Source organism: Coregonus lavaretus (assembly GCF_964263955.1).
Source record: "Coregonus lavaretus genome assembly, chromosome: 16".
NCBI classification, from domain to species: Eukaryota; Metazoa; Chordata; class Actinopteri; order Salmoniformes; family Salmonidae; genus Coregonus; species Coregonus lavaretus.
In genome coordinates this window covers 38,826,136-38,847,867 of record NC_140003.1, presented here as the reverse complement: position 1 = coordinate 38,847,867, position 21,732 = coordinate 38,826,136, and the positions used below count along the sequence as shown (strand labels likewise).

The window sequence follows — 21,732 nt, the reverse complement described above, 5'->3', positions numbered from 1 at the left end:
TCAATGCCTGCCATCACTGTTTGATATCTTTTACTACAGATAAAAACCAAGTCAACCTGGAGTGTGGGTGTCCGTGTGCCTTTCTTCTGGTTGGCTATATGAAGTTGGTTACATCACTTCAATGAGAGAATGGGATATACAGTTGATGTCGGAAGTTTACATACACTTAGGTTGGAGTCATTAAAACTCGTTTTTCAACCACTCCACACATTGATTTTTAACAAACTATAGTTTTGGCAAGTCGGTTAGGACATCTACTTTGTGCATGACACATAATCTGTTTACAGACAGACTATTTCACTTATAATTCACTGTATCACAATTCTAGTGGGTCAGAAGTTTACATACACTAAGTTGACTGTGCCTTTAAACAGCTTGGAAAATTCCAGAAAATGATGTCATGGCTTTAGAAGCTTCTGATAGGCTAATTTACATCCTTTGAGTCAAGTGGAGGTGTTCCTGTGGATGTATTTCAAGGCCTACCTTCAAACTCACTGCCTCTTTGCTTGACATCATGGGAAGATAAAAAGAAATCAGCCAAGACCTCAGGAAAAAAATGGTAGACCTCCACAAGTCTGGTTCAGCCTTGGGAGCAATTTCCAAACGCCTGAAGGTACCACGTTCATCTGTACAAACAATAGTATGCAAGTATAAACACCATGGGACCACGCAGCCGTCATACCACTCAGGAAGGAGAAGTGTTCTGTCTCCTAGAGATGAACGTACTTTGGTTCGAAAAGTGCAAATCAATCCCAGAACAACAGCAAAGGACTTTGTGAAGATGCTGGAGGAAACAGGTACAAAAGTCTCTATATCCACAGTAAAATGAGTCCTATATCGACATAACCTGAAAGGCCGCTCAGCAAGGAAGAAGCCACAGTTCCAAAACCGCCATAAAAAAAGCCAGACTACGGTTTGCAACTGCACATGGGGACAAAGATTGTACTTTTTGGAGAAATGTCCTCTGGTCTGATGAAACAAAAATAGAACTGTTTGGCCATAATGACCATCGTTATGTTTGGAGGAAAAAGGGGAAGGCATGCAAGCCGAAGAACACCATCCCAACCGTGAAGCACGGGGGTGGCAGCATCATGCTGTGGGGGTGCTTTGCTGCAGGAGGGACTGGTGCACTTCACAAAATAGATGGCATCATGAGGAAGGAAAATTATGTGGATATATTGAAGCAACATCTCAAGACATCAGTCAGGAAGATAAAGCTTGGTCACAAATGGGTCTTCCAAATGGACAATGACCCCAAGCATACTTCCAAAGTTGTGGAAAAATGGCTTAAGGACAACAAAGTCAAGGTATTGGAGTGGCCATCACAAAGCCCTGACCTCAATCCTATAGAACATTTGTGGGCAGAACTGAAAACGCGTGTGCGAGCAAGGAGGCCTACAAACCTGACTCAGTTTCACCAGCTCTGTCAGGAGGAAGGGGCCAAAATTCACCCAACTTATTGTGGGAAGCTTGTGGAAGGCTACCCGAAACATTTGACCCAAGTTAAACAATTTAAAGGCAATGCTACCAAATACTAATTGAGTGTATGTAAACTTCTGACCCACTGGGAATGTGATGAAAGAAATAAAAGCTGGAAAAAAATCACTCTACTATTATTCTGACATTTCACATTCTTTAAATAAAGTGGTGATCCTAACTGACCTAAGACAGGGCATTTATACTAGGATTAAATGTCAGGAATTGTGAAAAACTGAGTTTAAATGTATTTGGCTAAGGTGTATGTAAACTTCCGACTTCAACTGTACCTTATATTTACGTCATTTAGCAGACGCTCTTATCCAGAGCGACTTACAAATTGGTGCATTCACCCTATAGCCAGTGGGATAACCACTTTACAATATGTATTTATATTTTTTTGGGGGGTGGGGTAAGGGGTGGTAGAAGGATTACTTTATCCTATCCCAGGTATTCCTTAAAGAGGTGGGGTTTCAAGTGTCTCCGGAAGTTGGTGAGTGACTCCGCTGTCCTGGCGTCGTGAGGGAGCTTGTACCACCATTGGGGTGCCAGAGCAGCGAACAGTTTTGACTGGGCTGAGCGGGAACTGTGCTTCCGCAGAGGTAGGGGGGCCAGCAGGCCAGAGGTGGATGAATGCAATGCCCTCATTTGGGTGTAGGGACTGATCAGAGCCTGAAGGTACGGAGGTGCCGTTCCCCTCACAGCTCCGTAGGCAAGCACCATGGTCTTGTAGCAGATGCGAGCTTCAACTGGAAGCCAGTGGAGTGTGCGGCGGAGCGGGGTGACGTGAGAGAACTTGGGAAGGTTGAACACCAGATGGGCTGCGGCATTCTGGATGAGTTGTAGGGGTTTAATGGCACAGGCAGGGAGCCCAGCCAACAGCGAGTTGCAGTAATCCAGACAGGAGATGACAAGTGCCTGGATTAGGACCTGTGCCGCTTCCTTTGTAAGGCAGGGTCGTACTCTCCGAATGTTGTAGAGCATGAACCTACAGGATCGGGTGACCGCCTTGATGTTAGCGGAGAACGACAGGGTGTTGTCCAGGGTCACGCCAAGGCTCTTCGCACTCTGGGAGGAGGACACAATGGAGTTGTCAACCGTGATGGCGAGATCATGGAACGGGCAGTCCTTCCCTGGGACGGGCAGTCCTTCCGCAGCGCCGGAGATGCCCAACTCGGAGAGGGTGGAGAGGAGAATCTGATGGTTCACACTATCCAAGGCAGCGGATAGGTCTAGAAGGATAAGAGCAGAGGAGAGAGAGTTAGCTTTAGCAGTGCGGAGAGCCTCCGTGACACAGAGAAGAGCAGTCTCAGTTGAATGGCCAGTCTTGAAACCTGACTGGTTTGGATCAAGAAGGTAATTCTGAGAGAGATAGCAGGAGAGTTGGCTAGAGACGGCACACTCAAGAGTTTAGGAGAGAAAAGAAAGAAGGGATACTGGTCTGTAGTTGTTGACATCGGAGGGATCGAGTGTAGGTTTTTTGAGGAGGGGTGTAACTCTCGCCCTCTTGAAGACGGAAGGGACATGGCCAGCGGTCAAGGATGAGTTGATGAGCGAGGTGAGGTAAGGGAGTAGGTCTCTGGAAATTGTCTGGAGAAGAGAGGAGGGGATAGGGTCAAGCGGGCAGGTTGTTGGGCGGCCGGCCGTCACAAGTCGCAAGATTTCATCTGGAGAGAGAGGGGAGAAGGATGTCAAAGCATAGGGTAGGGCAGTGTGAGCAGGACCAGCGGTGTCATTTGACTTAATAAATGAGGATCGGATGTCGTCAACCTTCTTTTCAAAATGGTTGACGAAGTCATTCACAGAGAGTGAGGATGGAGGGGGAGGTGGAGGAGGATTCAGCAGGGAGGAGAAGGTGGCAAAGAGCTTCTTAGGGTTAGAGCCAGAGGCTTGAAATTTAGAGTGGTAGAAAGTGGCTTTAGCAGCGGAAACAGAGGAAGAGAATGTAGAGAGGAGGGAGTGAAAAGATGACAGGTCCGCAGGGAGTCTAGTTTTCCTCCATTTCCGCTCGGCTGCCCAGAGCCCTGTTCTGTGAGCTCGCAATGAGTCGTCAAGCCACGGAGCAGGAGGGGAGGACCGAGCCGGCCGGGAGGATAGGGGACATAGAGAGTCAAAAGATGCAGAAAGGGAGGACAGGAGGGTTGAGGAGGCAGAATCAGGAGATCGGAGGGAGAAGGATTTAGCAGAGGGAAGAGATGATAGGATGGAAGAGGAGAGAGTAGCGGTAGAGAGAGAGCGAAGGTTGCGACGGCACATTACCATCTGAGTAGGGGCAGAGTGAGTAGTGTTGGAGGAGAGCGAGAGAGAAAATGATACAAAGTAGTGGTCGGAGACTTGGAGGGGAGTTGCAGTGAGATTAGTAGAAGAACAGCATCTAGTAAAGATGAGGTCAAGCGTATTGCCTGCCTTGTGAGTAGGGGGGGGGACGGTGAGAGGGTGAGGTCAAAAGAGGAAAGGAGTGGAAAGAAGGAGGCAGAGAGAAATGAGTCAAAGGCAGATGTAGGGAGGTTAAAGTCACCCAGAACTGTGAGGGGTGAGCCATCCTCAGGAAAGGAACTTATCAAGGCGTCATGCTCATTGATGAACTCTCCAAGGGAACCTGGAGGGCGATAAATGACAAGGATGTTAAGCTTGAATGGGCTAGTGACTGTGACAGCATGGAATTCAAATGAGGAGATAGACAGATGGGTCAGGGGGAAAATAGAGAATGTCCACTTGGGAGGGATGAGGATTCCTGTGCCACCGCCGCACTGACCAGATGCTCTCGGGTATGCGAGAACACATGGTTAGACGAGGAAAGAGCAGTAGGAGTAGTAGTGTTTTCTGTGGTAATCCATGTTTCCGTCAGCGGCAAGAAATCGAGGGACGAGGGTAGCATAGGCTGAGATTAACTCTGCCTTGTTGGCTGCAGAACGGCAGTTCCAGAGGCTGCCAGAGACCTGGAACTCCATGTGGGTCGTGTGCGCAGGGACCACCAGATTAGAGTGGCAACAGCAACGTGGTGTGAAGCGTTTGTATGGCCTGTGCAGCGAGGAGAGAACAGGGATAGACAGAGAAAGGCTACAATAATGAAAAGGAGATCGGAATGAAATGAACTAAACATCTGGGAAAGCGAGAGAGCGGGGCCTCCCTCACTTACGTTTCATTGAAAATATAACTCTCCCAACTTCCACTTTAGAACAACAACCAACCTACAGCAATAACGTGCAATACTGTATTTATTTGCAAATTAAGCCTCAATCATTTATTTTACTGTAGTATTTCTCAGGCATGGAATGCTGTTCACTCAAATGATCACTCACTGAGAATATTAAAGGCAATCATGATCAAGGGACTCACTTGAGAACATTATAAAGGTCAAAAACAGAATAGAATTTGACAAGAGGTCAAAAACAGAATTGTACTGAACAATCTGGTAAAAGCCTAAAACAAGCTACATATTGACACAGAAATGTGTGCGTATGTACACCCCCTGCTAATCTCTAGAATAGACCACGTTGTTGTGGAACGACAGGGATTTACCCGCCTTTTTTGCCAAGTGTGCCATGCTCACGTTGCGGCATTGCACCGTCACTTCTTGTTGCAGATTGGCGTGAAGACAGCAACATTAGCGTCCAGGCAGCAACATTAATACTTCCGGTTTTCCTATTTTGCCTTCAAAATAAGTGTGTGCGGTAAAACACTATGTATATGACACGAAATCAATATTTTTTGCAGCTTTGCATAGTCATAGTTCATAATGTAAACTGTGTGTACAAAACACAGTTTATATTTGAGATTCTAAAACTATCGATGTCATATTTAGCTGGGTGAATGGAATATGAATGACAGTCATCCAATATGCTGTAATAGAAATAAGGCCATGCTCATAAACAAAAAATAATCGTTCTCCCTCATCTTAAACAGCACCAACCGCCACTGCTTGAAAATCAATCACTGTCACGCCTCCCTTGCAGGTCTGGAGAATTGTGTATTGGAAAAGCGGTTTGAATGGTCCGCTGGCTCCCAGCAGCAAGATTTTTATTGGATATTACATTTCAAGAACCCTCCCCCACGTGCCAGTTGGTTCTACGTGTTATATTTGTCACCATTTTCAGACCGGGAAGGACACATTTTGCTGAGAGTTGTTCCATACGCTAGTTTGCAACATTGCAGAACATTGAAGAAAACCTGGAGGAAAAACGTAATTCTATTTTGTCAGAAGTGTGCTCTATACATAAAATCGACATACATATTTTGATGGGGTTTTAATCTGCGATTTCCCGGCCATTCTCACCATAGACTGTAAAAATAATTGTTACGCACTGTTGCACCTACGACACTAATCTAGTGAGCACTATTGCAGCGCCGCCCAAGCAAGGCATTTGATTGGTTTGACGTGTAGCAAGGCGTCACTGATTTACACCTGGTCTCCACCCCAATATAGCCCCACAGTGGAGGTGTCATAATACCCATAAAACCTAGCGGTGAAATGGTTCCAATCGTTTTTCCACCTTTCAATTTTCCCATAGGGGATTTTAGAAACACTTAAAATAAGGGCTGTGTTTTGTGTAGGCTTACCGTGGCATGATGTTTTGATAACCATGTAAATCTCTTTTGGACAAGGTGAATTTTATCAATATATTCGGCTCTATTTACTCTGATTAGAAAATGCTAATTAGCATCAAAGTATACATTATGCAAAACTACTAATCCCTGCAAGCTCCTGCACGTCATCTCTAGCTGACACTTTTGCTAACATGTATTGTCAATTTAAAACTTGCACAAGACAGTTCACAGAATTATCAGTTTTAAAGAAATGTAGGCAATTTATGAATTACTACATTTAGCTAACACTAGATAGTTAATCCAGAGATTCTTACCTTTGCCTCGATTCAGCAGTCTCGTGCAAATCATCATGGCATTTGTAGTTCTATATGATAGCCACATTAGCAGCTAATTGGCATTTCATTTTTGGGGGGTAAATACAGGCAAATATTGATAAGTCACATTGTCCTAGAGAAATTTACACGGTTATCAAAACGTCATGCCAGGGTAAGCCTATATGAAGCACAGCCCTTAATTTTTAGTGTTTCTAAAATCCCCTTTGGGAAAAATGAATGGTGGAAAAACAATTGGAACCATTTCCCTGTTTGACTGCTAGGTTTATGGGTATTATGACTCATACTGTGGTACTCTATTTAGCTATTCCCCCAGGTTTACCTGCATTAGGGAAATCTGGTTCTCAACGAAGCTAGCTTAATAGAATCCCAGCCCGGGCCCTTAGACTCTAAGGCAGGGGTATTCAACTCTTACCCTACGAGGTCCGGAGCCTGCTGGTTTTCTGTTCTACCTGATACTGACCTTAATTGCAACCGCCTGGTGTTCATTGCTTCAAACAGGGAAATTGCCTTTTTGAAGTGAGGAGACAGTTTCCCTTGGTCAGCTCTAAGTAATCTCTTATACCATTCAGAAAATGCTGATGTAGTATTTAGAAACATTTAATTGGGTAACGTTTTACCCACTGTGTGATTGGAGAAGTATTCATATTGTGGAATGACAGAAATCTCTGATTGTGAATCAAGTGATTGTACATCTGTTTGTTGTTGCCAACAATTGGGATTTCAATTGTACTCTATGGAAAAATGGTGTCTCTCTTAACTGTAAAATGTTCTGCTACACGGGGCACAAAAATAACAACAATATCTGGTGTGGTAGTCCAAACAGTCTAAGGCCAGCAACCTCTTTATAATTCAGTGCCCCATGAAATGACATCTTATATATATTCTACAGACCCTACTGAGTATTCCCTATAATACTTTTACTGGGGCACCTATAATAGTTTTTGCTCTATAAGCCTATGTATTTCATATTTTAAAACCTATATTTAATGCAAATGTTGCTTAAATATGAATTAAATATAGGTTATTGAGACTTTTCTACTATTACGTGAGGGACTTTTATTTGAACGTTTCCGAAATTCCGTGACCCGGAAGTACTTTTTTGTGCTGCTGACGAGACGCTGATTTGTTGCACTGATAACAACCAGCTAGCTACTGTTAACTATCTTCTTGACAAGAAAATACTGGTTTTTAATTGTTACGCGCCATTTTAACTAGCCGAGATCAAAATGACCACTAAAAAGAAGCGGTCACCACATTCACGAAACGACAGATGGGTTGTTGTTGCTGCAGGTAAATTAGGCAACTGTAAGTCGCTCTGGATAAGAGCGTCTGCTAAATGACTTAAATGTAAAAAAGTGTAGCTAGCTAACGAACGTTAGTTTACTAGTTTCACTTTCATCTGTGCATAACCTAATATTGTAATTCTTATCTGTGGTAACGTATAGCAAAGATTTGTATAACTAACCTATCTGTGGTACAACGTTCGCTAGTTAACTAAATAGATAGCTGGCAGCTACCTAAATAGGTAATTTAGCTAGTTGGTTTAGGTAGAATGTAATTTAGCTACTATAATGGCGATATCAATGTTGGTTAGTCTTTCCAGCTACTGGTATCAAGGTAACAATGGCAGTTGTTGCATGATCCATCAAAGCTGAAAATCCATATTACAGTGATCTGTACTAGAGTTAGATCCATCTTTATCTAACTGGAGCAGCTCCACTTGCAACAAAGTTTCGCATCCAGTGCGCTGCATCCCGCGACAATAGCAGCATGTAATGTGTTTGTGTATTTCTTTTCCCACACAGACTCCGCCGTGGAAACACCACAGAAAGATGACAGTGACCCCACTTTCATCCGGTTTAGGAACCCTTCAACAGGTAGCTAGCTAGCTATCTAGCGCCAATAACACATTTTAAACAGGCACAACGTTAACTACCAATCATTCGAAGCAAAACTATGAAAGTCAAAAGCATTGAAATCATAACCCACTTCTCCAAAGTGGTAGCTAACTTTCTTTCTATTCTATCTAGTGAAATTAGCTAGCTATCTATTTGTACTTTTCTAGATGCAGCGTCTTTGTACCTGTTGGGCAGTGGTGATGTGCAGCTGTATGAGGTCAAAGCCTTCAACGAGGACTTCCACTCCTGGTTCATTGGCCAGACAGTACAGAGAGGTAATTTACAATCAGATGATAGGTAGCTAAGCTTGACCAGTCTAGTACGAGGTGTACATTGTGGTGTTGAAGATTCAAATGTTTTATTTGATTTTGAACAGATGGGAGACTTCTGTATGTCACTCCAATGGATCCACTCTACCTGCTGTTGCCCTACTTGATCAAAGCGGGTAAAGAGGTAAGTAGGGTGGCCAATCAAAATCGCATATTTTGACCAATGTGCAAAATACTATCTTTATTGTGTAGATAATCCTCTAAAAAACCAATGGTTCAAACCTCATGTCTCTATCATAATCCGGTCAAAAGTTATTGGCGTTTTTACCCTTGTAGGATGGTCAGAATTAGGGCAAATAAATCAATGGAGGCCAGAATAAAGAAGTGGTTAGCTAGGCTGGATGCTGTGAGAGATTTAAGGCTACCTGACAGGCTTACCATTGAACTCTTCATTTTTCTTTTCAAGTCCGGAGGACATAAAACAATATAGAAATAAAATAGATATCGATTTTGAGACATGACATAGTATTTTCATATTTTATTATACGCTGTTCATAATAATGCAAAGTTTCTGTTCTTTTTTTGAAGACTTCTCACAAAAACAAGCGTATCTCTGTGAAAGGTCAACGGCGCACTGAGCATACCCCAAGCTTTTTATTTTCAAAGCCTTTAATTCAGCTCATGTCATGCACATTTTTTGCGACCTGCGGAAACAACTTGGAAGACGACGACCACAATGTAAAATCCTCAAAGGTTTTGGCAATAAAGCTACACCACTCTGTCAACAGAGCTCGGTGCTTATTATCGGATGTATTAGTTTACGAAATCAGACTTTTTGGACATAATGATATGTTAGAGAAAGACCCCACTAAATGACTCATAACATAAGGAAGTGAAATGTCATCACCAAAGTGCGTTTTCACCCACTCTGGGCAGAGAGGTAAGGCCATATGCACTTTTGAAATTAAATTATTATTGCATCTTTATCTCTCCCCCTTTATGATTTCATCTTCGTCAGTCTTTCTCTCTTTGCAATCTCTCTTGTCCCCCCATTGTGATGTCATCCATCGCTCTTTCTTCCTTTTGCGATGTCATGTGTCCTTCTCTCTTTGTGATGTCTACTCTGTCCTCTGTGATTCCATCTCTGTCCGGTCATCGTGATGACATATCATTCTGTCTTCCTCTCTTTTGTGATGTCATCTCTGTCCTATGTGATGTAATCTCTGTCCAGTCATCGTGATGACATTCGGTCCTTCTCTCTTTGCAAGGTAATTTCTGCCCTTTTGTGATGTCATCGCTGTCTTCTTCTCTTTGTGATTTAATTTCTCTGTGTTCTGCTGCAGGGGAAGTTCCAGCCCATGGACCAGGTAGTGATGGACGAGGACTTCCCAGCATGCACTAGGCTGCTGAGCTGCACACGCTCCCAGGCCTCGCTGCACCATGTGGCTGAGGAGAAAGGTCAGATGTCAATTTGTTCAGCAGACACAACCTAATGTTGAAAGTTAATGTGCTCCTCAGAAACAATCAACTATCAAACTCTGATTACAACCCCCCTCACCCCAATAATTAGCTTCTCACTTCTACGTCAGTCTGAAGGGTACATTAATGGTTGCTGGATTAAATGTGTATATCAGATAATTGTCAATGTTTCTGATTTTCTAAGAATGAGCTGCACGTGAACACAGTAAACAAGTGTAATGTTGTGGTCTCAAGTGTAATGTTGTGGTCTCAAGTGTTATACATGCTGTTTGTGCTGCTCCTTCAGAGGTGGGCAGTCTGAAGTATCACCGCTACAGCCAGGAGAGGACCATGGAATGGTTAAAGAAAAAGGTACCCATTGAGCACTATGAGCTGCATATGCCCATATCCTCTATTGCAGTGGTTCCAAACCTTTTTTGGTTACTGTACCACCAACTGAATTTTGCTCTGCCTGGAGTACCTCTGAAGTACCCCCTCATGTGCATTTTACCATTAGGCCATTGGTCTCATGAGTCTTCTCTAGTACCTCTGTGGATAGGCCCAGTACCTCCAGGCATCCTAATACCCCTGTGGATAGGCCCAGTGCCTCCAGGCTTCCTAGTACCCCTGTGGATAGGCCCAGTGCCCCCAGGCTTCCTAGTACCCCTGTGGATAGGCCCAGTGCCCCCAGGCATCCTAGTACCCCTGTGGATAGGCCCAGTGCCCCCAGGCTTCCTAGTACCCCTGTGGATAGGCCCAGTGCCCCCAGGCTTCCTAGTACCCCTGTGGATAGGCCCAGTGCCCCCAGGCATCCTAGTACCCCTGTGGATAGGCCCAGTGCCCCCAGGCTTCCTAGTACCCCTGTGGATAGGCCCAGTGCCCCCAGGCTTCCTAGTACCCCTGTGGATAGGCCCAGTGCCCCAGGCATCCTAGTACCCCTGTGGATAGGCCCAGTGCCCCCAGGCATCCTAGTACCCCTGTGGATAGGCCCAGTGCCCCCAGGCTTCCTAGTACCCCTGTGGATAGGCCCAGTGCCCCCAGGCATCCTAGTACCCCTGTGGATAGGCCCAGTGCCCCCAGGCTTCCTAGTACCCCTGTGGATAGGCCCAGTGCCCCCAGGCTTCCTAGTACCCCTGTGGATAGGCCCAGTGCCCCCAGGCTTCCTAGTACCCCTGTGGATAGGCCCAGTGCCCCCAGGCTTCCTAGTACCCCTGGTTGGGAACCACTGCTCGCTCTATAGTACGTCTTGAAGCTGTGTTCTTCAATTTGATCCTGGGGATCTTCAAGGTGTGCCAGCTTTTTGTTCTAGCCCATTAATCAACAAATCATCAATCCCTTAGTTGAATCAGGTGTTATGCCATGCTGTGGGTTCCTAGGAGTGGAGTGGGGAATGGCCAGTAGATGTGACAGCGTTAACAGTGTTGGTCTTGCTGTGTCTCTGCTGTTCCAGGCTGAGAGGACAGTGAAGACCCTCAGAAAGAGTAACATCTCAGTGGGAGAGGGAGTAAATTCCACGACGTATGTCCGAGTCAAGCAGGAGTCCGAGACCCAGGAAGGTGAGTCAAGCCCAGGGCCAGTCTGGTCCAAAACTTTACACCTGGGCCATGCTCTCCCTAGCCTGTATAAATAACATGAACCAGAGGATGGCACCAAACCCCTTGTAGAGATCAGGGGCCTAATTAATAATTGTTGCGTACATTTCACACAAAATATCTGCGTGCGCCATTTCTGAAAAGTCTGCGCATGTACAAAAATATTTAGATTTATAAACTTGATGCACGCCATACATACGAATGTTTCCATTATAAATCACCTGTTACAATTGACCTGTTGTAAAACTGCGCGCGTGAACTAGTATTAAAACTCAGGCTGGAAAACGCCCTCCATTCACCTTTTATGATGACAATAATGCCCTGGATTTGCTGTATAATTTTGAACTATTGGCATTAGGCTACAGCATGCAAAAGACGAGTTGTTGTTCAATATTTAGTTGATCAATAGATTAGGTTTCTATTTCCTGTCTTGATATAGGCTCTGAGATTAAGTAGGCTATAATGTCGAGCTCCTATCGCACAGCAATACTGTAGCCTACCCATACTGTACAATATTTTACATAAGCTACCGGTCTATTTCATGTGTTGGCAGAATGGTTTCATCTTTAGCAGTAATTGATGCTGTATCTGGAAAAGGACTTGTCGCTTTCTGAAAGAGAACCATGGCAACTTGTTGTGGACCTGTCAGCAGAACGTTTGGATTCAGCAATGTTTTGCATCCACTTTTCCACAAACCTAAAAATGATGGACTTCCCGCAAATTCTGAGACATTGTCTAGGGCCGGATACTCCAAAATAAAATGCAATTACAGTAGTATACATAGGCCTACTTCAATGTTAAATTCGACTGTATTATAAAACACGCTGCCTATGAGATTGAAACTTGAAATGCATAGCCTATTTATGTACTAGGCTACTAGGTCCAATTAAATGAGATGCACATGGTAATCTGTTTTATGGCTACTTGGGGAATATGAACCCAGAAAAGGTGAGGAATTTATTCTGCAATGGTTATGAAAATATTAATATGTCTATATTTTAGATTCTAAAAATATATATTTTTTGCTCTTCTCACTAACGGGAAATGGCTGCATTCTTGTTCATATGTTTTCCTGTTTTTTTATGAACAAGCTTTTCATCATATCCCCCTTTGCACAAAGTTCTTACTTGCCAGCTTGCAATACAATACAATATGTCAACCACTAGCAGAGATGTGTACGCATTGTCTAAAGTTACAATACGTCAACCACTAGCAGAGATGTGTACGCATTGTCTAAAGTTACAATACAATATGTCAACCACTAGCAGAGATGTGTACACATTGTCTAAAGTTTCAATACAATATGTCAACCACTAGCAGAGATGTGTACGCATTGTCTAAAGTTACAATACGTCAACCACTAGCAGAGATGTGTACGCATTGTCTAAAGTTACAATACAATATGTCAACCACTAGCAGAGATGTGTACACATTGTCTAAAGTTTCAATACAATATGTCAACCACTAGCAGAGATGTGTACGCATTGTCTAAAGTTACAATACAATATGTCAACCACTAGCAGAGATGTGTACACATTGTCTAAAGTTTCAATACAATATGTCAACCACTAGCAGAGATGTGTACGCATTGTCTAAAGTTTGCGGGGAGGTGAGCATATTCTCACGTCAAGTACATTTTGTATAAATGCCAGCTTTTGCGTGAACTGGCTCACGCACATTTTGGGCTATATTTTGTACATACAGTGGGGAGAACAAGTATTTGATACACTGCCAATTTTGCAGGTTTTCCTACTTACAAAGCATGTAGAGGTCTGTAATTTTTATCATAGGTACACATCAACGGTGAGAGACGGAATCTAAAACAAAAATCAAGAAAATCACATTGTATGATTTTTAAGTAATTAATTTGCATTTTATTGCATGACATAAGTATTTGATACATTAGAAAAGCAGAACTTAATATTTGGTACAGAAACCTTTGTTTGCAATTACAGAGATCATACGTTTCCTGTAGGTCTTGACCAGGTTTGCACACACTGCAGCAGGGATTTTGGCCCACTCCTCCATTAAGACCTTCTCCAGATCCTTCAGGTTTCGGGGCTGTCGCTGGGCAATACGGACTTTCAGCTCCCTCCAAAGATTTTCTATTGGGTTCAGGTCTGGAGACTGGCTAGGCCACTCCAGGACCTTGAGATGCTTCTTACGGAGCCACTCCTTAGTTGCCCTGGCTGTGTGTTTCGGGTCGTTGTCATGCTGGAAGACCCAGCCACGACCCATCTTCAATGCTCTTACTGAGGGAAGGAGGTTGTTGGCCAAGATCTTGCGATACATGGCCCCATCCATCCTCCCCTCAATACGGTGCAGTCGTCCTGTCCCCTTTGCAGAAAAGCATCCCCAAAGAATGATGTTTCCACCTCCATGCTTCACGGTTGGGATGGTGTTCTTGGGGTTGCACTCATCCTCCTTCTTCCTCCAAACACGGCGAGTGGAGTTTAGACCAAAAATCTCTATTTTCGTCTCATCAGACCAAATGACCTTCTCCCATTCCTCCTCTGGATCATCCAGATGGTCATTGGCAAACTTCAGACGGGCCTGGACATGCGCTGGCTTGAGCAGGGGGACCTTGTGTGCGCTGCAGGATATTAATCCATGACGGCATAGTGTGTTACTAATGGTTTTCTTTGAGACTGTGGTCCCAGCTCTCTTTAGGTCATTGACCAGGTCCTGCCGTGTAGTTCTGGGTTGATCCCTCACCTTCCTCATGATCATTGATGCCCCACGAGGTGAGATCTTGCATGGAGCCCCAGACCGAGGATGATTGACCGTCATCTTGAACTTCTTCCATTTTCTAATAATTGCGCCAACAGTTGTTGCCTTCTCACCAAGCTGCTTGCCTATTGTCCTGTAGCCCGTCCCAGCCTTGTGCAGGTCTACAATTTTATCCCTGATGTCCTTACACAGCTCTCTGGTCTTGGCCATTGTGGATAGGTTGGAGTCTGTTTGATTGAGTGTGTGGACAGGTGTCTTTTATACAGGTAACGAGTTCAAACAGGTGCAGTTAATACAGGTAACGAGTGGAGAACAGGAGGGCTTCTTAAAGAAAAGCTAACAGGTCTGTGAGAGCTGGAATTCTTACTGGTTGGTAGGTGATCAAATACTTATGTCATGCAATAAAATGCTAATTAATTACTTAAAAATCATACAATGTGATTTTCTGGATTTTTCTTTTAGATTCCGTCTCTCACAGTTGAAGTGTACCTATGATAAAAATTAAAGACTTCTACATGCTTTGTAAGTAGGAAAACCTGCAAAATCGGGTGTATAAAATACGTGTTCTCCCCACTGTACGCATTATTTTATAAACCAGGCCCCAGGAGCTAGCACAACAGACTTTGCCAAATCCTGTTTTACATTTTGAATTTCACTCCAGCTCAGATTGTTAACCCAGTTTTCTGTGATATCAATAGGAAGGTTATAATTGTGAAATGTATAAAGTGATGCTGTGGTATTAACCCTCCTCATTATAACACAGAGGACTACCTGCGGTATGCCCATGGCCTGATATCTGAGTACATCAGTGAAGACCTGAGCAAAGCCCTCCTCAAGCATCTCCAGTATGTACACACATTAACTGTACTTAGTTTTTATGCATTCATGTTAAAAGCACAATCTAGAATTTCATTTTCATGTAGCTTCATTGTAACTGGCACTGAGTAATTTGAATTAAATGGAAACCGCCCCCAAAACTGAAGATGAGTGGGCAGGTTTGGAGGCAGTCACCACAGAATTCAAAAAACTCGGTGACAGTTAGATTTTTTTCAAGACACATCCCCCACAGTTTACAAACTAGTGCAGGGCCCAGGACAGCACTTTTGACTGGAAATGTAATGGTAATTGAAGTGACAGTTTGTGACATTAAGACCATGATACAAGTGAAAGGTAACACATTAAGCAGCATTGTTAGTCTGTAACAGTTTGATGGTGAGTCAGTAATCTTCCACGTTCCTCCTGACAGGTTACCTGAGCTCTCAAGCCCTAAGGAGGTGGAGCCCCCCTCAAAGGTATTTTCTCCAGCTTCTTTGAATTTGTCATCACACTGTGTAGTTACATTTGTATACAGCATATTTCTTCCAAGGTATGTTTTTCTTTATTTGGTAAAACATTTTGTGAATTTTTTCAATTAATTGCTTGCTTTTAGATATTGCAGCGTCAGTTGCTTTTCAACTGTGGTGTTCTATTGAGATTCACCTGATGGTTGCAGTGTAGCGGTAGATTAGTGTGTTCTTATGCCTGTTTCACGTGTGTTGGTGGGTTTGCGGTAGTCACGGTATCTTGCGTGTCGCTGGCTTGTCTGGGGTGTGTGTCTGGGATGTGATGGTCGGTGTTCTGAGTGGAAAGCAGGGTTAACTGTGTAAGTCCCGTGTTCGGTCGGCAGAAGCGGAAACTGACTGACAAACCAGTGGAGGCGGGAGAGGACTACACCAAATTCAACAGCTCCGATTTCACCCGCAAAGTGAGTGAGATTAGGGGCAGTCTGCACGAAGGGACCCAGGAGAGAAATGAAGAGGGAGGGGGGGTGTTGCCATTTTGTAACCTTCCATTTTGTAACATTCCATTTTGGACTTTTGTAAGCCTTTTTTGTGTAACAGTTTTCTAGGTATTGATAGGATTTTCGTACCTTACTAAATGTCATGTCTTTTTGGTTTTAGTTTTCAAGCTATGCCTACATAATACATATCTACATTTACATGGCTCTAAAGTGCAACAATTTTGGCCACATATGCTCCTAAATATTTTGCTGCGCGACTTTCAATTATAATTTAGGAGCACCAGTGCGCCTAGAAAACAATCTGCCTGAAAATAATTGTTGTAATGATTAGGCTTCGCTGTACCGCTGTTTCCGAGTGCCCTAGAGAAAAAAAGCTTGTCTCTAGCCCAAACCGTTCAAAAGTTGTGACCCATATTGCTGGCGTTACGTTTTTGGGGAGATAAATCTCCATTAGCAGGCTGCATTTTACATTCATAAACCATGTCGCGGGCCGTTAACACCTTGATTAGTCATGTTACCTCATTAGCTAGCTAGCTAACAACCTGGTAACTTTAGCAGTATATCCAAACATTTGGGGGCACAGAAAGAATAGAAAAGGGATAGCTTCTTCTTCAGGAGATCACTGGTCATAGCAATGAATGAATGACATATTTGCATGTCATCACTCACAAACTTGACATTCTTTAACAGACTGTACAGTTTTCTATGTAATGCATCTCAATAGGAAACAGTGCTTTTTTTAGACAATGTAGAAATCTAATATTCCACAAATTAATTTTGATGACAGGTATTTGTATCAACATTTTAGTTTTTATAATAAACAAATGTCTTTATAGGGTTACATATTTGTTTCTAGGCACAACATGTGCTTCAAAAGTAGCTAGAATTCATATAGGCCCAATCTAAGCTGTATCTCAATCAATAAAAAAATATTATTTTCTGGGGCTGCTAAATTTAATGTGGCGCTCCTAACTTAGTTGGGAGCACCAGTGCTATCAATGAAAATGTATTTTAGAACCCTGTACGTACATCCTTTTTTGTCAAGCTAAACCAGTCTACGTGAGTGCAGTGCAGAGGCCTACAAGTAACCTTGTGTATTCTGTCTGGAAATGAGTCATGATGATATGTAATAACGTTTCAGCCGTCTTCACTCGAGGCGGATGAGCAATGCTATTGACTCTCTTTTCTCCTCCTCCAGCCGCCCAAGAAGATGAGTGCGGCACAAAAGACCCTGGCCAAGGTGGACAAAACGGGCATGAAGAGCATGTCTGCCTTCTTCAGCCCCAAGGGCAAGGCAGACAAAAACTGAATGTTAGGATGATGCAGCAGTTTGTGCGTGTCAGTGTGTCTGTCTGTCGGTGTGCGTGTACAATGTGTGTGTCTGTCGGTGTGCGTGTCTACAGTGTGTCTGTCTGTCTGTCGGTGTGCGTGTCTACAGTGTCTCTGTCGGTGTGCGTGTCTACAGTGTGTCTGTCTGTCGGTGTGCGTGTCTACAGTGTGTCTGTCTGTCGGTGTGCGTGTCTACAGTGTCTCTGTCGGTGTGCGTGTCTACAGTGTGTCTGTCTGTCTGTCGGTGTGCGTGTCTACAGTGTGTCTGTCTGTCTGTCGGTGTGCGTGTCTACAGTGTGTGTCTGTCTGTCGGTGTACGTGTCTACTGTGTCTGTCTGTCGGTGTACGTGTCTACAGTGTGTCTGTCTGTCTGTCGGTGTGCGTGTCTACAGTGTGTCTGTCTGTCGGTGTGCGTGTCTACAGTGTGTCTGTCTGTCGGTGTGCGTGTCTACAGTGTGTCTGTCTGTCAGTGCGCATGTACAATGTGTGTGTCTACAGTGTGTCTGTCTGTCTGTTGGGGTGTGTGTGTGTCTCGGTGTGCTTGTCTACAGTGTGTCTGTCTGTCTGTTGGGGTGTGTGTGTGTCTCGGTGTGCTTGTCTACAGTGTGTCTGTCTGTCTGTTGGGGTGTGTGTGTGTCTCGGTGTGCTTGTCTACAGTGTGTGTGCGCGCACACTTGCGCTTTTGGTAATAAAGAAAATAACTGTATTTTTGTCCTTTCATTTTTTTGTCCTTGAAAAGGATTGAATCACCAAACAATGGGGACGATGCAGGAAACTCATCTGTAGCAATGTGATTTGAATTAGCATTGAGAGGCAGGGTTGAATCACGTTGTTAGAGTAAGAGGACAAAGCATAAGATAATGAATAGTTACTATTCCTTCAAGGTTTGTGGAGTATGTGATGGATACATGTTTAAACTTGCTGCTCCCACTCAATTCTTTACTGAGCTCTCAGATTACTGTAGATAATCAGCAGCAGTACAACATGTGGTCTCAGATTACTGTAGATCACCAGCAGCAGTACAACATGTGGTCTCAGATTACTGTAGATCACCAGCAGCAGTACAACATGTGGTCTCAGATTACTGTAGATCACCAGCAGCAGTACAACATGTGGTCTCAGATTACTGTAGATCACCAGCAGCAGTACAACATGTGGTCTCAGATTACTGTAGATCACCAGCAGCAGTACAACATGTGGTCTCAGATTACTGTAGATCACCAGCAGCAGTACAACATGTGGTCTCAGATTACTGTAGATCACCAGCAGCAGTAACATGTGGTCTCAGATTACTGTAGATCACCAGCAGCAGTACAACATGTGGTCTCAGATTACTGTAGATCACCAGCAGCAGTACAACATGTGGTCTCAGATTACTGTAGATCACCAGCAGCAGTACAACATGTGGTCTCAGATTACTGTAGATCACCAGCAGCAGTACAACATGTGGTCTCAGATTACTGTAGATCACCAGCAGCAGTACAACACGTGGTCTCAGATTACTGTAGATAACCAGCAGCAGTACAACATGTGGTCTCAGATTACTGTAGATCACCAGCAGCAGTACGACACGTGGTCTCAGATTACTGTAGATAACCAGCAGCAGTACAACACGTGGTCTCAGATTACTGTAGATCACCAGCAGCAGTACAACATGTGGTCTCAGATTACTGTAGATCACCAGCAGCAGTACAACATGTGGTCTCAGATTACTGTAGATCACCAGCAGCAGTACAACATGTGGTCTCAGATTACTGTAGATCACCAGCAGCAGTACAACATGTGGTCTCAGATTACTGTAGATCACCAGCAGCAGTACAACATGTGGTCTCAGATTACTGTAGATCACCAGCAGCAGTACAACATGTGGTCTCAGATTACTGTAGATCACCAGCAGCAGTACAACATGTGGTCTCAGATTACTGTAGATCACCAGCAGCAGTACAACATGTGGTCTCAGATTACTGTAGATCACCAGCAGCAGTACAACATGTGGTCTCAGATTACTGTAGATCACCAGCAGCAGTACAACATGTGGTCTCAGATTACTGTAGATCACCAGCAGCAGTACAACATGTGGTCTCAGATTACTGTAGATCACCAGCAGCAGTACAACATGTGGTCTCAGATTACTGTAGATCACCAGCAGCAGTACAACACATGGTCTCAGATTACTGTAGATAACCAGCAGCAGTACAACACGTGGTCTCAGATTACTGTAGATAACCAGCAGCAGTACAACATGTGGTCTCAGATTACTGTAGATCACCAGCAGCAGTACGACACGTGGTCTCAGATTACTGTAGATAACCAGCAGCAGTACAACACGTGGTCTCAGATTACTGTAGATCACCAGCAGCAGTACAACATGTGGTCTCAGATTACTGTAGATCAACAGCAGCAGTACAACAGTAAAATGTATTTAACAAACACACCACAGGTCCACATGAAATCATGGAAAAAGTGAATGTGCCATGGTGACCCATTTTAATGTACAGAAATATATACGCTTAATAGGATATATAATATTGTAATAGTACAATGGTAGCCTGCCCTACAGCATAATACTAAATTAGCAGTAACATTTCCTTGGTTAAGATATTGGAATACTTTTAATAATTCATTCTTTGAGGTACATAGTGAACATTCTCTTACATTTCATGCAGTAATGTTGGTTGTCTTGAGAGACGGATGCTCCAGGAAAAACTGGATAAGATGAGCCTACATATAAAAAAATGCTTGAAAAGAAAATGGACAGTTGCATTGTTCAGATGACAGACTTGACTGATTGTGATGACAGCTGAGTCAAAACCATGGTGCTTGCCTACGGAGCTATGAGGGGAACGGCACCTCCTTACCTTCAGGCTCTGGTCAGACCCTACACCCAAACAAGGGCACTACGTTCATCCACCTCTGGCCTGCTAGCCCCCATACCTCTACGGAAGCACTGTTCCCGCTCAGCCCAGTCAAAGCTATTCGCTGCACCCCAATGGTGGAACAAGCTCCCCTACGACGCCAGGACAGCGGAGTCACTGACCACCTTCCGGAGACACTTGAAACCCTACCTCTTTAAGGAATACCTGGAATAGTATAACAGTAATCCTTCTACCCCCCATCATCCCCCACCCTCCCATTTTAAAAAAAGAAAAGAGAAAAAAAATGGTGGTTGTCCTACTGGCTATCCTAAATTGAATGCACCAATTTGTAAATCGCTCTGGATAAGAGCGTCTGCTAAATGACTTAAATGTAAATGTAGATAGTCTGTTTACATGTAAATGTAGATGGTCTGTTTACATTCACAGTAACTAGGTAATGAGAGCATTTGTTGGGTTTTACGCTGCCGAAGTTACACACATCCCATTGTGGATCAGGTTACAGTCCCATCAGTCACAGGGGCCGCAGCAGACTGGACTATTCATCAGGATTAGAAATGTGAAAACCCCAACAGATGTTGTCAGGACAGGTGCCTCTGCTCTGGCAGACACTTTTTGACACAATTTTCTCTGTTCCCCCTGTAGCAGTAGTGTTTTTAGCATGTAAATCTTAGTGGGGCAAACTTCCCCCAAAATTGTTTTATGCATGCCAGCAAAGCCACTATACAACACTAAACAATACATGAATTGCACTATAACGGTGACAAACGGTGCCAACAAACTGTTAGGGCCTACATAAAGCTGTCCCAACAGCAGAGCTTTCTTTTCAGCTCCATGGAGTGAATCCTTACCACTGCTACACCTGCCTATCAGCGGAGCCTTGTCTGGCAGCGAAACAGTTCATTCAGCCTCATTTACTGCCTTTAAAAAAAACATAGCTGATATGGCTGACTTGCTTAAACATTATTCTCCCTGTACACCAAGTCAGAACTGTAGGATAAATAAAGGGGGCATATAAGCTCTTACAATATTCGATGATTACATTTCTCTAAAACAGGCTATAGGCTACATGCACCACCAAGTCAGAACAGTAGGCTAAGTTATGAGGGGGAAAGGGACCAAATTATTAGGGTGAGACACATGGGCTACTAACAGTTTACTACACAACATACACTTAGTATTACTTTCTTAGCTACAGTGTACATATCTCCCTGGCATATTACATCATTTATGCAGCAGCATACAAGACATTTCTGGGCTCACCTTGTTGTGCTGTGCTCACTTGAACAGGAAGGTGGCGCAGAGGTTCTTGTGGGTAAATTTTGTCATCAAACTTTGTCATCAATGTCTGGGGCCTGTTGCACAAAACTAGGATAAGGGATTAAGCCAGGATATCTTGGTGATCCTGGCTCAATTGATCCGTAATCCGGTTGCACTAAAGATG

General features: G+C 43.8%; 1 protein-coding gene across 2 annotated transcripts; it reads left to right on the top strand.

Moving 5' to 3' along the window:
• Positions 1-7,462: 7,462 nt before the first annotated feature.
• On the top strand, positions 7,463-18,121 carry LOC311144018 (ribonuclease H2 subunit B-like). Of its 2 annotated transcripts, XM_084179932.1 has the most exons (11): positions 7,463-7,649; positions 8,165-8,236; positions 8,425-8,532; positions 8,634-8,710; positions 9,870-9,984; positions 10,292-10,356; positions 11,435-11,540; positions 15,070-15,151; positions 15,553-15,598; positions 15,973-16,050; positions 17,285-18,121. In XM_084179932.1, exons 1-11 carry the CDS (start codon positions 7,586-7,588, stop codon positions 17,393-17,395), a joined length of 924 nt encoding a protein of 307 aa, XP_084036058.1. In that variant the 5' UTR covers positions 7,463-7,585; the 3' UTR covers positions 17,396-18,121. The 2 variants fall into 2 exon arrangements, with proteins under 2 accessions (XP_084036058.1, XP_084036059.1); XM_084179933.1 differs by lacking the exon at positions 15,973-16,050 and having other exon boundaries at positions 7,469-7,649.
• The last annotated feature ends 3,611 nt before the right edge of the window (positions 18,122-21,732 follow it).

Coding starts and splice junctions, on each gene's coding strand:
- LOC311144018 (XM_084179932.1), top strand. CDS start 7,586: ATGACCACTAAAAAGAAGCGGTCACCACATTCACGAAACGACAGATGG. Junction 11,541..15,069: donor GGAGTCCGAGACCCAGGAAG/GTGAGTCAAGCC, acceptor ATTATAACACAG/AGGACTACCTGCGGTATGCC. Junction 15,599..15,972: donor AGGTGGAGCCCCCCTCAAAG/GTATTTTCTCCA, acceptor TTCGGTCGGCAG/AAGCGGAAACTGACTGACAA.